Genomic DNA, 20,803 nt, shown 5'->3' on the forward strand with positions numbered 1-20,803 from the left:
AGAGAGAGACCACCTTGCCTGAAGTTTGTAAAGAAATGGAGGGTGACAGCAATGCCCAAAGGCAAAAGGATGGATCAGATAAATGACTTCCTTTTAAGGCACCCTTTCAGAAATGGAGTTCTTTTCTTTGAAGCCAGGAAAATTTCTTTGTTTTGTCTCTTAAGGATCTACACTTGGCATCAGACCATTCAAAGTCTGCTCTTAATTAAGGAGAAAAGGAACTAATATTTGAGTGCTGTTTACCAAGCACTGTACTTTCAACTTATCTAATTTTCACAATAATCCTGACAGGTCTGTCTCATAGATGAGAAGATTGATGATCAAGACATTGTGCTTCGCCTAAAGTCTCAGCTAATTTGTGGCATACTAGGACTCCTCACACCTAAACTAGTGTTTCCCCTTCTATATAACTCCCCACATCACTCTCTGAAGTGTCGAAGTCACCAACCAACAAAGATTCCATCGGGAACTAGAACACAGTGTCTCCAAAAATTCTGCTTTAAATCAATGGAAAAGTAAAATTTTGGCTCATACCTCAAGAAGTCAAAGAAGGGGTGAAGTCAAAGAAGGGGTGGACTAGCCTTTGTGCTCTGACCTCTTGTCCAAAGGAGTCCAAGAAAGTCTCAATCAAACTCAAATAGATTTGTCACCATACTGATTTAAGACCAATGACTTAAAAAACAAAACAAAAACAAACAAAAAAAGACCAGTGAAGAGCCATCTATCAGCCTTGCAAGGGTGAAAGTTATTTTGCAGGTGGAATAATTTGGGCCATAGGCTTCATTAGCAAAAATTGTTTACAGTTACCTCTAATTTTCAAGTCAAAATACTTGTTTTATTGCTTTCCACGTAAAGCAATTTGACCTCAGTTCTTTTAAACTTATGTATTCTCAAGAGAATCAAACCAACAAAGGAAATGTCATTGAGACTTCTCTAAAATAGATCTTGGGGACTGCTTTATGTCAGTGACCCACCAGCCCATCTCTCTTGGGAGCTGCAAAACTTCTTGTTGGTCTGTTTGTGAGAACTTTAACAAAAGATTCTGCTCTGTTAAAAAGGCATATCCTAAAATCTTGAAGGAGACACCCATTATTTATTAAACAGCAAGGCCTATGTTTGGCAAGTGATAAATGAATAATTTCATGTAACTTCTACTAAAACAATACCTTTTGATTTTAAACTCAAGAACCAATTTGTGATTTCAACAGGACATCAGCGAATGGACTGACAAAGCAAGTCCAGCATAGGGCATAATGGAGGGTCAGTCTCTTGGCCTAACAACGTGCAACCAACCTCTTCCCTGAAAGATGAAGGTGGGGTGCACTGTGGCAGAAGAACGAGGGCCCATTAAAAAAATCATTAGCTATGAATTAACAGATATTTAATTGAACATGTTATGAGGGGCAAAGTACTACATACAACATGAGAATTTAGGTTAATAGGTCACCTGCTCCAATCTCCAACCAATGGGATCCTCTCCACATCTTTGCCTCTTGACAGAGGCTGTCACCTGAGGCAGCCTGTCCCATAGTGAACCAACTTTTCGAGAATGGTCTCCCTGACATGGAACCCAAATCTGTGTCCCTACAGCCTCATTCAGTGGGCCTCATTCCACCCCTCTGAACCACAGAGCATCTTGCTCTAATGCACTAATTGTATTACCCTCTTTTTCCTAACCTAAGTCTCCCCAAATCCTTCAAGTATTCTTTAAATGTCTTGCATTTAAAATTCCTTCACCAGACTGGTAATGCCTCCATTTGTTTTTAATTTCAAAGTATGGCTCCTGGAAATGATAATAACATTCCAACATCAAGGGACTGAGGAGATGATATACCATCTCCCTTACTCTAACGCTGCTATATTAATATGTGTTTTGAAGGGATGATAATTTCTTGATTCAGTAGGAAAAAATTGCCAGTGTGAAGAATGTAAAGGAAGGCATCTTTCCTTCCAAACACAAATTGGCTCATGTCACAGAAATAAAATCCAAAAAGAAAGTAAAGAAAACATGTCCCTCCCTTATCCCAAAATTAGTGTTTAACCATGCTGGTTAAATGGAACACATTTTGTCTGAAGGATGAGAAGCAAATGTTGTTTCACAGCTTTTAATTCTTTAGTGAAGTCTCAAAAGTATCATAGTATAAACATGTCAGGACCACAGTTGAGAAAAGTAACCAGTTGCAGTTAAAACAACAACAACAAAAAAAATTATAGAAAAAAAGTAATGGCAAACCCTAGAAGATCTCTCCCAGAGGCTAACAGAGCAATGACCCCTAAGTACTCGTTACTGTGAAATACAGAGTTCTACAGGATTAAGAAATAAAAAAGACATTAGATTTTTGCCCTAAATGACAGGTAATAAATCTAAACTTAGGAACATTTCCTCACAGTTCAAAAAGTTCGGCCCACCTCGATTAACTTGTTTTCTGAATACCTTTAGTTGCTCGCTTAGTGGAGAAGGCCATTGGTTTGATATGCCAAAAAAAAAAAAAAAAAAAAAAAAAAAAAAAAAGAAAGAAACATTTTTTCTGATTGTGCTAGTTCATTCATGTGGCTTGATTTAAAAGAAGATGTTTCACTTTAGTAGGAAGACCAATTCAAAATCATTTACAACTGCTATTTATTCGGTATGAGTCATGAACTGAAACTTGGTGTGGGATCTGGTAGAATTATGGGCTAGCTTAAAGGGTAATGTGGCAAATCATTGGCCTAATTCTGTGGGAATCACCAGTGTCCTCCCAAAGCATATATTCATGAATGAAAGAAGATAAGAACCCAGTCCTTTGTTAAATCTCGCATCTCTGGCCAAATCTAAACGGCTTAGATAATCCTGATCCAAATATCTTATTTTGGTCAATCATTTCTACCTTCCTTATTAACTCTAAATCAGAACTTGAAACATTGTCAAATCAACCCATTTAACTTTCATTTTTAGTTTTCTTGCCACTTTACTCAGGGAGAGATAAAAACGTGAAATGATTAAAAGACCGAGAAAAGAAAGGTCAGGAAGAGCCCATGGCCTAATCTAAGTAATCCACCAAAAAGATCATTGGCCCTGTAAATTCAAAAAATATTAATATAATTCAACAGATTTAATAAATGCATACAAAGGGAGAAAAAGCCTTCTATGGGCAAAGAAGCACAAAATCCTTTGAGGATGTAGTCTACACAAAGCCATAATAAAATATCATTATCAGCAAACTATTATTTCATAGACTTTCCCAAGCCTGACTCCATGACATGAGTATCATGCATTTTCATTGGAAACAAAAATGTTTTGCCATATATTTAATAACTTTACTGAAAGAAGAAAAAGATCACACCAAAAATGGAGGAATACATGAACCCTGGTAGTTCAAGCCAAATTAAACTATGATAAAGCAGTTTCTCTTTTTTCATCCACCACTAGATGAGAGTTCATTTTTATGTAAAGAAGGCTCATCTTAGCAAACAGTGCCATGACAATAAGACTGTTAGGCAAACCAATAAATTTAGGTTCTGGCCTTGGTTAAGATGACTGTAATTAGTGTCCTTTCTCAAGTTCTACCTGAAGGAATTTCTGTTTAATCAAAAAAAGCTCCTCCCCCCACCCCTCCTTCTTGGCACTTAAATGTTTATTTGACTAATATTTATTGCACCTACAAAATTGTCAGGGATTGTTTTCAAACTTGAGATATATTAGTAGACAAGCATCCGTAAGGCCTAATCTGGAATTCACACAACTAAGAAAAAAAGAAACAAAGTCCCACATTCTCATGTGTTCCTGCTGGTGGGCTGTGGATGGGTAAGTTATGGAAAGGCTGGGAGGAGCAACAAGGAAGAAAGAGGCCAACATCAGAGCTTTTTAATCCCCTTCTGAGTCTAGCCAAGGGTATATAGAGAAGGCTAAACCCTAGGGAATAATACAAGTGTGACCCTAAAAGGTGTTATTTTGCAACTAAATCAGTCCAATCTAACACAGCCATTTCCTCTAAGTTCACAAAGCAACTTTATTTTCAACACACTTGCTACTGTGAGACAAAGTTGGGTCATCATGTGCTGGGGACACTGGATTTTTGCCCTAAATGACAGGTAATAAATCTAAACGTAGGAACATTTCCTTACAGTTTAAAAAATGTTCTTCTGCCCTCCTTGATTAACTTGTTTTCTGAATACCTTTAGTTGCTGGCTTAGTGGCGGGGATTTATTTTGGTTTTTATTAAAATGACTTTTCTTTCCTGCAGAGACAGATTCTAAAAGAAAAACAAGTCAAACTTCTGGGATCCCTTTCTCTTTCCCATGGGATCAGGAAAAACACAGTGAGGCCAATCAAAAGTATCAGTCCCTTAAAAAATATGCATAATCTCATGTGCAAGAGACTGGTCAATCTGGAATCTGCTAGAGAAATGCCAGAAATGCTTTATCCACATTGTGTCTTTACATGACTCAATTCTTTACAATTAAATAGCTTTCAAACATCAACATATCAGGACTGAGATTGTCACCATCTACAGCAACAGTGGAATTAAACATCATATCCTTATTCCATTACTCCTCCCTCAGTTATGCTAAGCAGCAAGCTACAGAAACATCTGACAGCATCAACAGCATACAGGTTTAATTATTTTCCCAATTTGCATTTATATCAGTGAACAAATTGGAAGCTATCAAAGTATGGCACTGAAGAAACAGAAACACATATTCAGCAGCACATCTCCCATTTTGAGTCCTGTTTTTAAATTGGCTAAGTAAAGGCATCTACACCTCCATTTGAATTGGAGATTTGCAGTAACACATGCATATAAGGATGGGAGGGAAGGAGGGAGGGAGGAAAGAAGAAAAGAAGAAACCAGAAAAACAGAGAGGAAAGGAGAAAGAAAAAAGAAAGAACTTATGGTTAAGCGTCTGAAGGTAACATTATTACAAGAAGGAGGGGATAAATGACAGTTCAATCTGCTTCCACAAGCAGAATTTTTCTAAGGTTATCACAGAAGATACAAAAACAGGTTGTGAGACTTTTCATCTGTTGCTATTCTCACTTATCATACTAAAAAATATACAAAATCCTAAGCGTTGGTCTGTCCAAGATGGAGAGTACCAGGAAGTAAGAGACGTGACCTACTATCGAGGACTGTGCTCTGCTTGGAGCCCTGCACTACAGTCCATTCATCCACAGTATTTTGGTCATATCTGGTCTGTTTCCTCATACTACTCAAAATGTCTTAGAGCTAAGTTTTTATATTAGAATATCATCAACCATTTATTCATTTATTTTTTTCATTTTGCAAACTTTTTCATTTACATAAAGGGCCGGAGACACAAGAGAAGAAAGTGGTAGAGATTCAGAGGAGAACATAAAAGGAAAACTATTCTCTTTTCCCAAAATCCACCTTTAAAAAGGTAGTGATGAGACTTTGAGAAAGAGTGCTGATTCATGGACTTCCCCCATTTTTTTAATTTCTTTATAACACATTTAAGGACATCAACGTACTAAAACGTTTGGTCTGTGAAATAGTGGAATCATTAGCACCAAAAGGAGTCATGAAGTTTGTATACATTATTAAAACAATGATTGTTACTGTTGGTCATGGGTAAAGGTTTCATTTCATTTTTACATCCCAAAGTTCTTGAAAGTGCCTGCGGACAAGAGAAATAACACTTTTCAAAATCTCCCTGGGGTCGTCAATACGCACCACAGAGACTGTACTTGGCCTTCCCAGTTTTGGTTTATCTGGTAGACAAGAAAACCAGGGCCCCAAGATGATTACCACTGAAGCCCTAAAGAACAGCTCCCACATGCACCCACTGATGTGCAGGAGGGATCCCTACAGTACATTTCCCCCTGGACTCTGTTCAGGAATGCGCTTTTACTTGCTTTTTAAAAAAACAAAAGCAACATGCTCTGCAGATCATGGAGTGCCTAGTGCAATTTTCTCCTTGCTCCAACTCCAGACTGCAAAAGGGTGAAACCATTATATGTTCTGCTAATGCTGGCCTGTGGTTGAGGCCCTTGGCCTGCCATGCTTTGTAAGCTCAGGAGCCCACAGGAGTCAGAAGGTCCGAGAGCGGGAGCCACAGTCATCGCCAGATCTCCCCAGCATCTCATGGCCCATCAGGGCAGTTGCTGATTCCTTTTGCTTCTCCGTGCCTCAGCCTTTAGTTGAAATTACAACAAGTCAAATAGCTGATGCTTTTCCCTTCTCCAGGTAAGGGTGAGGATACATTGTTCACAAGTGTGTTCTGTCTGGCTTCACTGATGAGTCGGCATGCTAAGTCAAGGAAGAGTTTCTCCACATTATCAGATTCCTTGGCTGAGGTCTCCAGATAATACATGTCCTGAGCTTCTGAGAATTCTTCAGCTCGCTGCTGGGAAACCTCTCTCCTTTCAGCCAGGTCAATCTTGTTGCCTATAACAGTAGTAAAATCAAATAAAGAATCAGCATTTGACTTTTTGCAGGCTGAGAAGCATCAAAATTCAACTCCAGATCTGAAGTCAAACCAGACAGATGGGCGAGTAAAGCAAAACAAATGTGACTGTGATTACTGAAATGTTTACTTTAAAATATGAGTGCCAGCTGGGTACAGTGGCTCATACCTGTAATCCCAGCACTTTGGGAGGCCAAGGTGGGCGGATCACAAGGTCAGGAGTTCGAGACCAGCCTGGCCAATATGGTGAAACCCTGTCTCTACTAAAAATACAAAAATTAGCCGGGTGTGGTGACACGTGCCTGTAGTCCCAGCTACTTGGGAGGCTGAGGCAGAAGAATCACTTGAACCCCAGAGGTGGAGGTTTCAGTGAGTCGAGATCACACCACTGCACTCCAGCTGTGGTGACAGAGTGAGACTCCATCTCAAAAAAAAAAACAAAAAAAAGAGTGCCATTCATAATGGCAAGAACTAGAGACAACCCAGATGTCCATCAGTAGGGCACTGACTGAATAAACTATGGTACATCCACACAATGGAGTATTTGCTGCTGTAAAAATCAATTAGGAGTATTTCTATATGCTGCCATGTAATGGAAACATTGGGATATGCTGTTAAGAAAAAAAAAAGCAAAGCAGAAAAAAAAAGTATATACAATATGCAATTGTCTATCCAAGAAAAAGGGAAGGATATGAATACATATATTACACACGTATTTTAGTTCTTTATTTTTTAATAGAATAAACCAAAATCTTAATTTAAAAGAAAATGGGTACCTATGGAAAGAACAGGGTTGAGGTGAAAGGAATAGAAACCTGATCTCTCTGAATATACTTTGTTTTGTAGATTTTACTTTAGGAACTTAAAAATGCTTTATATAATTATACAATTAATTTCAAAATTAAATTTAAAAAACAATCCCTAAAAACTGAAAGCAAAATTAAGCAAATGAACATGTTCATCATGTGTGGAATAACCACACAGAGTATAACCCTTTTTTTCTTTTAACTGAGACAAAGTCTGGCTCTACTGCCCAGGCTGGAGTGCAGTGGCGCGATCTTGACTTGCTGCAACCTCCGTCCCCTGGGCTCCTCCAGCACATTCCTCTCTTCACCTCAGCCTCCCCAGAGCCTGGGGACTACAGGCGTGCATACCATGACAGCTAATTTTTTTTTTTTTTCTAAGACAGGAGTCTTGCTCTGTCGGCCCGTGCTGGAGTGGCAGTGGCCGCGATCTCAGTCACTGCAAGCTCACCTCCGGGTTCACGCCATTCTCCTGCCTCAGCCTCCCCAGTAGCTGGGACTACAGGCACCCGCCACCTCGCCCGGCTAATTTTTTTTTTATATTTTTAGTAGAGACGGGGTTTCACCATGTTAGCCAGGATGGTCTTGATTCTCCTGACCTCGTGATCCGCCCCGTCTCGGCCTTCCCAAAGTGTGGGATTACAGGCTTGAAGCCACAGCGGCCGGCCAATTTTTTTTTTTTTTTTTTTTTTTTTTTTTTTTTTTTTTCAGAGACAGGGTTTCGCCACGTCCAGGCTGGTCTTGAACTTGTGAGCTTAAGCGATCCACCTGCCTCGGCCTCTGGAGTGCTGGGATTATAGATGATTGAGCCACTGAGCTGGGCCAACAGAGTAACTATTTCAAGGTGTTTAAAATACAGTGATCCCATGCAACCCCAGTGGTATATAGCCTAAGGACAAAAATAATTGAAGAAACAATCTTGAACTGTTTCAGTAATCATTCTTGGTGGTGGTGCTGTTGGTATTATTATTCTGAGGTTGCTATCTGTGTATTATGGGATAAAGCAAATTAGTAGTTATGCTGGTATCTTTGGGAACTGGGACTTTTGGCATAGGAAAAATGAAATACAAACATAAGATTAATGAGGTTAAGTAAAATTTCTGCAGTCCTGAATTATAAATAGAAGTATCAGTATGAATAATGCATGATGTATTTTATCTTTAAAAAGTTTTCTACCTACCTCAAATTCTCCAGGAAACCTGACAAAGGTGTATCAATTATATTATCTGGCAACAGCACTTATGGTAAAAATGACCCCTCATTGATAAATTACTTCTGGTCTGGGAATTCTATCTATGAGTTATAAATACCTAATGGAAGCCATAGCCTTGAGCTTCCCTGAATGTGGTGACTTCACTTGAAGAGACCCTGAAAGTTATGATTGTGGAGTTGTTATGATAGATTTAGGCTCCTATGGGGTATTGAGGCTGCTAGGCCAAGGCAGATCCTCCATTTGTTTGACATGAACCTTGCTCCCTCACACCAGAATTGTCTGGGGTGTGGGGACTGGGTAGGAGGTCCTGGAAAGTTACGTGGACTGCTACTAGGATTACTTCCACTGAAGAGGGATGCTGGATGCTGATCTGCTGTTAAGCTGTGTTTCCTGTCCTGTGTCCTTCTAAGTGAACACGATGCCATGCGTGGTCTACGGTAGTCTTGTGAGTCGGAACGCTAGCAGAACCTAATAGGAAAACCCTCCTGAGGATGCTACAGAATCCACCACACACATGCACACATATACACAAGCTCTGTCCACTGAAAGGCCTAAAAACAATGGCCAAACAGGAGGGCTCCTAACACCTAGGTTGTGGCCTCTAAATACGACTCCCTATTGAAAATAAAGCACTTCTTGAACAAATGGCTAATTCCAGGTCTGGGGCAGGAAATGCACAAGATGTGACTGGAACACTTGTTGTGCCAGAAAGCAAAAAAATTATCCAACATTCCTGGGGTCATATCAAAAGGACTCAGGAGCCCATTTGAAGAAGCTCCCACTGGTAAAGTTGGAATAATGGGAGCATCAGTAATAATAATTGCAAGGGACTGAAATACATCAAATTTATTTAGTTAGTTAGTTTTTGAGACAGAGTCTCACTCTGTCACCCAGGCTGGAGTGCAGTGGTGCAATCTCGGCTCACTGTAACCTCTGCCTCCCAGGTTCAAGAGATTCTCCTGCCTCAGTCTCCTGCTGGGATTACAGGCACACGCCACCATGCTTGGCTAATATTTTGTATATTTTAGTAGAGATGGGGTTTCACCGTGTTGCCCAGGCTGGTTTCAAACTCTTGACCTCAAGTGATCCACCTGCCTCGGCCTCTCAAAGTGCCGGGATTACAGGCGTGAGCCATCGTGCCCAGCCCATCAAATCTATTTAAATCTATAAATTTATAATAATATTAAAAATATAAACAGATGTCAATAGTTACTTTTAGAAGATATTGGAGAACCAGCTCATTACCTTGAAAAGTGGTGAATAAAAAAGAATCAAGCATTCTTCTTGCCTGTCCTATGAGAACTACCCCTCAGAGTATGATATATATGTAGTGTTTTGTCTAAAAAGAAAACCAAAAAAACCCTGACTGTCATCAGGCCTCTAGACTTACCTACAAATCTGCAAGAAATACAGGTGATGGAGGTGATATCAAATGATACCTCAGGGGCTATAAAACAAAATTTAGACTTGTAAAGCCTATAGGACAAACAAATGCATTAGCAATAAATTCTAATAGAGAAAAAAAAAAAAATGGGAGTGGAAACTTCAGAAAAAAGAATGAAAAGATGTAGCTGTCAATCACAATGTATGGACCTTAGATGGCGTTCTTTTTTTTTTTTTGAGACAGAGTCTGGTTCTGTCACCCAGGCTGAATGCAGTGGTGTGATCATAGCTCACTGCAGCCTTCAGCTTCTGGGCTCAGGTGATCCTCCTGCTTCAGCTTCCTGAGTAGTTGGGACCACAGGTACATGCCATCATGCCTGGCCAATCTGGCTATATTGCCCAGGCTGGTCAGAACTGCTGGGCTCAAGCAATCCTCCTGCCTCAGCTTCCCAAAACAGGTGTGAGCCACAGTGCCCGGCTTCTGGATCTTATTTGGATCTTAATTTGAACAAACAAAAAAAATAATTCATGAGTTGATCAGGGAAATTTGAACTCTGTCTAAGTTTTTAAGGCTACTAAAGAATTGTTAACATATTTTAGGTGTAAAAATGCCACTAAGGTTAGGTTTTCTTTTAAAAAATCTATTAGAGATATACACAGATATTGAAACATGAATTAATACAACAGCTGAGATTTGCTTCAAAATAATCTGAGGGAGAAGGTGGACGCATTGCTAGGGAAGAGAAAATAAGATTGGTCATGAGTTAGTAACTGTGAAAGCTGGGAGATGTGTAGAAGGGGATTCGCTATACTGTTTCTCTACTTTTGCTTATGTTTGAAATTTTCCATAGTAAAATTGTTTTTTAAGCCAATTCTTCTTTCATATTGTACTAATTATCTCCCCTCAAATTTTTGTTTAACTTCCTTAGATAAAATCCCAGGTAGTAATGCTTTGACTCAAGTTCCTGAAGGTTTCTGTAAAACAGAAGGTACACATGTAGACCTCTCAAATGCTTTATGGCAAAGGTTCAACATTGTCCAAAAGGGTTTCACAGGGAGCACTAGCTCATAGAAACACAGATGCTTCACCCAGCAGCTTGAAGGAAGAGTCTAGCAATTTGTTACAACATAACATATTACAGCTGGACAACTACAGGACTTGGAGTTGATCTTACATGCTGTGTGACCTTGGGAAAAGAGCTTCACCTCTTTGAGTCGTGGTTTCCTGATCTGTAAATCAGGGATCATGATACATAAAGTTCCTCGTATCATACCTGGCACACATATACCAATTATAACACTATTCTAAAGTGTTTACTGAGCTTATTATTCACCATAATTTGTAACTTAACAATGCTTCTAAGGCTCTCTACTCAAATTTCCCAAATTCAGGTATTGCTAGACTATATAGGAACGTTCCTTTCTAGGAAGAAAATATGTTAATGATCAAATGGTTACTGACACTTTTCCACTACAGACAGAGAAGTTTTTAATGACTTGGTCCATTTCAATGCATGTATCAGTCATGATAGAAAATCAAGGGTTGTTTTATGCTTTCCCCGACACTAAATAGAGGTTTTATTCTCCTACAAAATGAAACAAACTATAGCATTGCCCTTAGCAGATTCTTTCTGAAACACAGAGTTTCTCAAATCAGGCTAAATGTTAGGAAGAGAAAAAACTTCACCAAAATCCATTTTTAAGGCAATAAACAATTGCTTCAATAATGAATTCCTAATCAACTTAAAAGATACATTTTTCTTCTAGAACAGCCATTTCTTTCATCTTGTAATTAGACTTTTAAAATTTTTAGCAGCTCACATAACTTTCATGGCCATCTAACTTCTTCCCTAGAGCCTGCATTGATAGAAAATGTTTTCTACTTTATTTTTCTAAACCGTCACCATGGGATAGCACCTATTTCATTTTCTCTTCAATTGCAGAAGAACTAAAGGTTGACTGCATGAATTATTAGCTACAGACTATATTCTTGGAAGGTAGCAATGTATGAGCTTTATGTGATTATAAATCCTCTAATGCCCACAAATCAATTTCCCTCCTGGTTAGCCCTTACTTACCCACTAACACAGTGATGACTTTGTTGCTGGCATATTGTTCTATCTCCCGCAGCCACTCAGGAAGGCAACGGAAGGATTCCTCACAGGTAATGTCATAGGTGAGGATCAAGGCATTGGCGCTTCGGTAATAACTCTGGGTAATGGACCGAAATCTCTCTTGACCTGCTGTGTCCCAGATCTGTAGCTGTAAAGGCATAACAGAAGAATCAGGTGGAGAAGGATCAGGTTGGAGAAAAAAAGAAAAAAAAGCTTTGCCTTGCTTTAGTTTGGAAATGTGAACACCTTTAATGGTTTAATGTGTTTAATGGGAACACAAATAATTTAATGGTTACTTTCTGCCCTAAAGAAAAAAAAAGCACTGAAAATTAAAAACAAAAAAATTGTTGGGTGTGTTTCTGGTTAGGAAGAGGGGCTTATTTTGTTTTCTGTGTTTTTTTTTCTTTGTTAAGAGTTTCCTTTTCATTCTTAAAAAATACATAAAGAAAATTCGTCAAGCATTTATTACGTGCCAAGCTCTATTCTAAGCATTTTACTTGTGGCAACTCACTTATTCCTCACAATAACCCTATGAGGTGGATACTATTACAATACCCATTTCTTGCATGAAGAATCTGAGGCACAGTGAGATTAATTAACTTGCTCAGCATCTCATAGCCAGTATGTCCCAGAACCAATTCAACCAGGCATTGTGGTCCCAGAGCCCACTTTCTTAATCACAATGCCATATTACAAAAGGCATGATACACGGCAAGCTGTTATCCTGTGACTGCTGGCATTTAATCAGCAACTGGAGGGACGGCCAGCCTCACCACTTTTCCAGTTCAAAATTCAAATGAATGTATTAAGGTATTATATTTGTTAAAGAAAACAAGAACCATGCCATGGCAGACAACAATATAATTTCCCTTCAGGTCTCTTAAGCTCTATGACCTTGGTCAAGTCACTTAATCTCATTGGGCTTTGAGTATTTCTTTACAAAAAGTGGTTAATAACACACAATCTGCTGAAGGTTCACTTTTTCTGCAGTTATCAACCAGTTCTAAGTCCTAATAACTAATAATTCTAATAACAAAGAAGACAATACTTCTCAATTTCCCTGAATTTCCCTGCACAGAGTAGACAACTACTGAAAACGAACTATTCTCCAGAGTACAAATCACATGGCCTTGAGAAATAAGAACATCAATGAAAATACTGATCTTTCCTTCTAATTGCACCAATTTTGCAGGTCACAGGTGTATTCGTGTCCAGTAAATAAGACCGCTTCCTCAGGAAGGCTTTCCGGAACCTTCAGATTAGGTTAGGTTCCCACTAAACCCCTCCTCCACCCCACACAGTCTCTCTTGCGATACATCCTGCCATTCTCCCTCATGGCACCTGACATGCCTGAATCACTTATTTTTAATAATTTGTTTAATAGCCATCTTTCCCACTAAACTGAAATCTTCATGAGGGAGACGTCAGGGTCCATTTAGAGCAAATAGAGCACTTGGCAAACAGGAGGTGCTCAAATATTTACTGATGGTCTCATTTAATCTTTACAACAACCCAGTGAGGTAGGCAAGTGTATACCTCCCCATATGAATGGAAACTGTCCCCTAACTAACTGGTTACCCACGAAGCTAGGACTCGGCATCCAGGCCTTCTATTTCCAGTTGAGGATTCATTTCATGCTCCCATGCTGCAGTTGCCACCAAAGACTAACTAAAATGTGCATCTGTATCTAAAGAGGATAAATCCACTGGTGTCACTCTCTGCTCATACCAGCTTAGCTAAAGAGACTGCTGAGTGACCCGTAGTCCCTGCCATGAATCAGCACCACACAAAGGCTCTCCTTTGATCTGCAGTTGCAGCTGCTCTTCGATCATACACATGAAAGCCTGTGTATGCTAAAGGCCACTGTACAGATGTTATGGTTTTTGCTGGGACAAAGGCTATTTCTCTTCTCTGCCTCAAACCTAGGGACACGGTTCCTCTCTGCCAGGATGTGTCTTAGAATATGGGTTATTGTTTTAAAGCTGCACTCAGTGCAGCTTTAAAACACTTGTGACTGCGATTTAGGTACTGTTCAGCATTAGAAATCAGTGTGTTCTCACATCCTGAGAACAGCTTCGAGGGTTAAAGCCACTGAAATATTTTCTAGAACAGTGATTGTGTGAGCATGCCAAGATATGTTACCTTCTCATAGGGGGCTGCCTGTTTCTAGCTGAGAGTTGATTATTGAGAATATTCATATTCTACTGCCTTTGTCACTCAACTTGGTTTCACCATTCTCTGCAATTCATTTGTGCCTTTCAGCATCTATAGGACATTAACATATGCAAGGCACTGTGCTAGGCACATGGAGTATATAAAGATGAGTAAAACACAGGGAGGATATAAAGATGAATAAAATCATCCCTGATTTCAAACAGCTCGCAGTCTATAGGAAGGACACACACAGTTAATTAACTATAGTAGAATACAAGATGTTCTATTAAAAAGGAAGAGAGAGTCTCCTGCTGCTAGTCTCATGCCTGTCAATACGTTTTCAATACTGCAGCCACAGGCTTTCTAACCACTCTCACCTGTAGCATGTGGCTACATTGTTTGTCTACTCTCTTCTTTGCACCACTACTTAACCTCCATTGCCTCACCGTCACAATAATGTACTGCAATCATTGGTTTACTACTCTACTACTGAGTTCTTTAAGAGCAAAGGCTGTCTTCTATTTGACCTTACAGCCCCAGTACCTTCCTAACACAGTACATAGTATGTGGTAGAAACATTTGAATGATGGCTAACTGAATGAACAAAGGATTGTGGAATCACAAGGGAGGAATTGGTCAATTCTACTTAACAGATTAGTAGGGTATTAAAGAAGATGTCACAGATGGAGCTAGATGACAGTAAGTTACTAAGGGATAGTGATGCTTTACCACCACAGTGCTTGGCACAAAACATTTACTACAACACAGGATGGAGGAATGAATGGATGGACAGATGGTTGAAGAAACAAATACATAGAAATACTTTCATGACTCGCCTATCTATCAACATATACCTGATTGGAAGGAGATACAGCAAATCTTCTATTTCTATTATGATTAATCTCCTAAGGCTAAAATGGTTTAAATTGAGCTTAGAATTTTGCTTATTACTCATTAATTTATAATAGACTAAAAATTACATGAGAAAGTTCTGTGTTTTTTCTAATTTTTTATTCTGCTAAAACACACATACAATTCATCATTTTAACCACTTTTAAGCATACAGTTCAGTGGTCTATATATGTTTTAATTATATTTTCTACCAGAGGTCACCTTCATAATGCAGACCATTTTAAGAGAAGGGCCTCTTCATTAATTTTGTTTTTACTGATTTGGTGCTTACTTGGCCTTAATAGCTACAAGAATCTTTCTAATACCTTGGATTCCCTGCCTTCAATCCTGGGAGCCATCCTGGAAAGAATGATACTTGTAGAGGACACTGACGAGGGTGTCAGGAGAGTGGTCCTGCCACTCACCAAGTGGATGATGCCATACAAATCACTGGTGGATTCTCTTATCCACTGACTTTATGAGGCTCTGGGAAAGCCTGCAAACTACTAGCAAAAAGACACTTAAACATCACTGAGAAAAGATATTCAGTAAATGTTAAAGAAGAAGGATGACAGGCTGGATGTGGTATCTCACGCCTGTAAACCCAGCACTTTGGGAGGCTGAAGCAGAAGGATTACTTGAGCCCAGGAGTGATCAATATGGCAACATAGTGAGACCCCATCTCTACAAAAAATAAAAATAAAAATGAATAGCTGGGCATGGTGGCACACACCTGCAGTCCCAGCTACTTGGGAGGCTGAGGTGAGAGGATCACTTGAGCCTAGGAGGTCGAGGCTGCAGTGAGCTGTGATTGCACCACTGCACTCCAGCCTGGGCAACAGAGCAAGAGCCTGCCTCAAAAACAAAAACAAAAAACAAAAAAAAGGATGACAGTAAGACAACAACTGTGCAGTTCTGCCCTCTTCTAAGGAAGGATTAAAGAAGTTATTCCTCATATGCCCACATGTTAATGAGGCCCTTAAATTAATGTGATTGAAGAAGGTCACTCTGTATCTTTATTTTATATATTGGGCGTGAAAGAATCACAGGCAAGTTGATTTGGATTGGATGTGGGAGATGAGCCAACTGTCACTTTTTATAAAGTTCTAGAAGCCTGAAAACGTACTGGGGACAGAAAGTGTGCTGTGAATACAAATATGAGTAAGACACAAACCTTGCTCTTGGGGAGCCTGTGGCCTTATGGTGGAGTCAGATGTTATAAAAATATCAATTTTTTGCAGACTGTAATAAGCACTTTAAAATAAGGTTTGCAGAAAGAATAAATGGAATATTTATGCCCGGGAATTTAGGAAAGAAAAATAAGCCTGTTCTTTAACACCACGGACCATTCCTTATTCACCCTTACTTAAGCCAGTGCCTGGAAGGTAGTAGGCACTAACATTTCTGATCAAATAAATGAACTCATATATATATATATGAATGAATGGAAAACTCAAATATCTGGAAGTAAAATGCATGAAACAGTAGTTATCTTTACCCAACTCCTTGGGTAACTACCTCCCCTCCGCTAGGACAACAGAAAGCTACAAAAGGCTTTTCCCATCAATGCCTCCTGAGCACACTCCTGTCTCTCTTTCCTGTCCCCATAGCCTAACTCCTTCTCCCCATCCCCTACACTATTTTTGTTCACTTTTTAGTTAGCATTTATGTGGATTTCATACCCTGCTTTTCTCTTCCAGTGCTCCAGCTCCCCATTCACTGCTGTATTTGGTGTGGATGTCTCTGCAGTACGAGCTATTTTAGTAGTCAGGGCTGGAAGAGACACTGAGAGAGCTTCTGGCCTCTACTCAAGGACCTCCTCCTAAACACTTCTCTGTGATGGCAAGTATCTAGAAAATGCTAAAGAGCATTATGGAGCTTCTCTGCTTTTCCCAAGGCACTCAAAGGAAAGAGAGCATGTACATATGGGAGAAGGATGCAAATAAATGGACCCAAACATAGGATGCTTAGGTTGGGAATCAAGGTAAAACTCTAAAATGCCAGTTTTCATTGCGCTGCCGATGGCTGGGCTCTCCTTCCTTTCCTTCCCTCTTTCCATCCCTCCCCCACACCCCCCCGACTCCATCTGTCTGTCTGTCTGTCTCTCCCTCATACACATGCGCGCGCACACACACACACACACACACACACACACACACACACACACACACGGTCTCGTTCTGTCACCTAGGCTGGAGTGCAATGGCACAATCATGGCTCACTGCAGACTCAACTTCCCAGGCTCAAACAATGCTCTCACCTCAGCCTCCCGAGTAGCTGGGACTACAGGTGCATGCCACCATGACCAGACAAATTTTTATCTTTTGAAGACATGGAGTCTCGCTATGTCTCCAATTCCTGGCCTCCCAAAATGTTGGGATTACAGGTGGGAGTCACTGTACCCGGCCTTGGCTATCACTTCTTTCCATAAGGCCCAGCTCTGAAGAGCCAATTGTGGAACTTCAGTAACTCTGACGGCAGGTAGAGCACAGTGCCAAACATCAGTATATTTACCCTCCTTCCAGGTGATTTAGTCTCGCTTCACATTTCTTTCCATCACCTTCCTCCTTTCCTTGCTCCAGGTGACAGGCCTAGTGTGCCTTTCTTCCCCTCTTCTTTCATGGCAGGGGAGACCCCAGAAAGGCAGTGGTGTATATTGTTTGGTTAAATGGGTTCAAATCCTGCCTGTCCCCTTTCCTATACTTATCTATGTGTAGCCATGGATAAGTAAGTTATTTAACCTCTCTGAAGCCAGTAAAATGAGGATAATACCACTTACTCCATGGGTTTACAGTGAGGACTAAACTAAATATAACATATGTAAAAGCACCCAGCAGAGGCACTGGCAGATTGTAGGTACTCAATAAACATTCTCTCCTTTGTCCTGTTCCTGGACACACCATACGTCTTCCAGGTACTAAACCATCCAGAAGCCACAAAGGCTGGAGGGGAAGGAAGCAGGGGGTAGAGAGCATGTATCCTTTCCCGTACTCCTCATTTAGTGTCTTTCCTTTTTAGAGACAAGGATATGATAGGAGACAGGATAATTTAAATAAGTGATTCATAATGAAATATAGAAATCAGGAGGCTTTTTCATGGGGCTGCTGTTTAGAGGAGGTAGCACCTGCTTATTGGCCCATCTCAAGAGATTCAAAAAGAAATTTCTTCCTTGTCTTTATGTCACTTGTGACACGACAGGAGACAGGATAAACTTGCCTTAGCCATATTCTGTCTTCTAATTTGTAAACACGTCATCCAAAATTCCTTCCTTCCCCCATAAAAAAGACTAGAAGAACTCTGGAAATAAGCTGTTATGGCTGAGTGCATTGTTTCAATGTGGGTTTCAATTAGGAGATTTAATAAATGTTATGAAAGCACTACTTCCCCTAACCTCTCACATAGCACATGACAACCTCAGTGAATATTTAGCACCTTACCTTTACTTTTTCACCGTTAATCTCCACTGTCTTAATCATAAAATCAACTCCAATTGTGGCTCCTTGACCTGGGGGGAAAAGACCCTGAAGAAGAAATAATAGAAAAGAACAGCTAAGCAAATATTTCCATTAAATGAAATTCTCCTCTCCCCCAGCAACCCCTATCACCAGGTCCTTCCTTCAGCTGAGTTGACTGGTAGAAAAGAGAACTCTGGTTACTCTCAAGGGAGCCCTGTGCAACTCTGTATGCATGTCTTAAGGGAAAGAGAAAAGAGGGAGAAAGTGTGAGAGAGAAATGCTGAAACAAGAGGAAAGAGATAGGAGGACAGAGAAAAGGAGATAAGACAGGTGAAGGAGAAAACTGAGAAAGGGCAGGGGAACCTGATTTTAAGAATGAAACAGAAAAATCAGACATGAAGATAAGATTGAAGGGCATGCAACCACAGGGATGATATCAGAATCGGAAAGGTCAGGACAAACCGGATAGGTTCTTTCTAAGAGGTAAAATCAAGGGTACTTAAAACTAGTTATCAGTCTTGAGCATGGACAGCCATGGGAGTGGGCAACAATATGAAAAAACAAATAAAAACTCAGCATGAGAAGCAGGAATAAGAGAGTTTTGGGATCTGTCTTTTTGGATCTCCAGAAGCTTCTGAATTTTCCTTTGCCCCAGGGTGATCACTGTTTTCCTCAGTGCAATGTACCATGCATACGTAATTACATGGATCAAAGCCAATGACATTGGGAAGATAATCTAAGAAAATTAAGTCATCAAGGGGACAGTAGGGTAGAAACAGCATTAAACCAGGAGGCAGCAGCCTTAGGATCTCTGTGTAACCTCAGACAAACCACTCACCCTCTCTGGGCCTCAAATTCAATGAGTTTGAGGCTGATGTAAGCCATTTTAAAACAAACAAAATGCTTTACTTCAAACTGGAAACTTAACCAGAAAGATGAGATTTTAACAAAGGCACAAGTATAATTTATGCAATTTACTATTACATAATGTTTCCTATAAGCTTAGGGAGGGAGTTGGGGGTAGCAAGAAATTCTGTCAAGAAAGAACTCTTCACCCAGTTTCTCTTCCCTCTTTACTTATATTCCAGAATTTCCAGAAATTAAAGTAAAATTGACTTTATTAGTTCTGGCAACTATGACGCAGATATCTTTAATTAAGAATTATTTAATTAAAGTTTTAACTTAAAAGATTGAACTTCAAACCAAAAGAAAATGTTCTACTGCATGTCTGCAAAAGATGTAAATATAAACATTCATATCTTTACTTTCAAATATTGAATCAATTTTCTTCTGTTTTGGTTTGGCTCAGAAACAAAAGCTGCCAAGCTTCAAGTTTTATAGTTCCAGATGTTTTGCACCTCAATAAATGCCAAAAAGTTAAACAAACTCTTCCCAATGTTTCACCCACCATTTTGTTCCCCAACCCCTGTGCCTAAAAAACAGCTAGATCTGATTCATTTTAACTGTCTGCTAAATAATAAAAACAAACATAATCTTGCCTCTGAAATATGAGTTTATGGTGGAGTTGAGGGGATGGGAGGGGTAAAATGTAGACACAAAAGACAGAAAGAAGAAAAATGTGCTTGTTGGCAAAAAATTACTGTTGAAAATGGAGACATTTTCACCTCTAATGACAGAGTTTGTGCTTTTAAAGAGAATGGTCTCAGAAGTTAGAATGTATAGGAGGTAGAAATTATCAGGCTTAGAACCTGGAACCCGGGTTCTAATCCCAGCCTTGCCACTCTATCTAATCTCACAATATAAGATCCTAAGCAAGGCATTTAGCCCCTCTAGATCTGACCTTTCATCTATAAAGTGAGAGAGGTGGGTTGAACAATGTCCTAAGTGACCTTTCAATACCAAGACAAGGTCAAGGAAACTTTTGATAAAGGGACTGAAAACTTTGCTACATCTCTGCAGTCTTATCCTTTTGTCAAAAGCAGAAAATATGACTAATGTTAGGTAGAAGTAAAACCAGTTGGAGTTTCCCATATATCTCCATGGCGGTTGACTGAGCCCAGATGCCTATTAGCTTGTTACTTTTGGTTTCAGCAGGCCACGGCTTAAAAAGCATGGGTTCTATTCACTTATCATGGGAAAAACCCTGACATTGCCAAAGTGACTCTGGCCCCTCTAGCTGTTTGTTATTCAATATGCCTCTCTCATTCTCCACAAAACCACAGACTGTCAGAGCTGGAAGGGGCCTTGGAGCTCACCCAGCCCCTAACGTGCAATAGGCAGCCCCAGGAAAGGGAGGTAACTTACCCAGGCTCACAGAGCAAGCCAGGGGCAGAACCAGGACTACGACCCATGTCTCAACTCCCAAGCCAGTGCTCTTTCCACAGCGCCAGGTTATCCTATGCCTTAGATGGGGGGCAGGTGCCA

The 20,803-nt window shown here is 40.0% G+C and overlaps 1 protein-coding gene across 10 annotated transcripts in view; it reads right to left on the bottom strand.

Annotated features, from left to right (window-relative positions):
* Window positions 1-2,482: 2,482 nt before the first annotated feature.
* The window catches only part of RAB30 (RAB30, member RAS oncogene family), a 110,661-nt gene continuing 92,340 nt past the window's right edge, over window positions 2,483-20,803 (bottom strand). For 9 of the 10 annotated variants that reach the window (XM_017875208.1, XM_017875212.1, XM_017875209.1 and 6 more), the window contains 3 exons: window positions 18,401-18,484; window positions 11,883-12,066; window positions 2,483-6,386 (listed from right to left, as the gene is read on the bottom strand). In XM_017875208.1, the coding sequence (XP_017730697.1) occupies window positions 6,136-6,386; window positions 11,883-12,066; window positions 18,401-18,484 (519 nt within the window). In that variant the 3' untranslated portion in view covers window positions 2,483-6,135. The remainder of the gene's footprint in view (window positions 6,387-11,882; window positions 12,067-18,400; window positions 18,485-20,803) is intronic. The other variant, XM_017875217.1, reaches the window with a different exon arrangement.

The sequence above is a fragment of the Rhinopithecus bieti genome, unplaced genomic scaffold (genome assembly GCF_001698545.2).
Source record: "Rhinopithecus bieti isolate Rb0 unplaced genomic scaffold, ASM169854v2 scaffold_9667, whole genome shotgun sequence".
Lineage (NCBI taxonomy): Eukaryota > Metazoa > Chordata > Mammalia > Primates > Cercopithecidae > Rhinopithecus > Rhinopithecus bieti.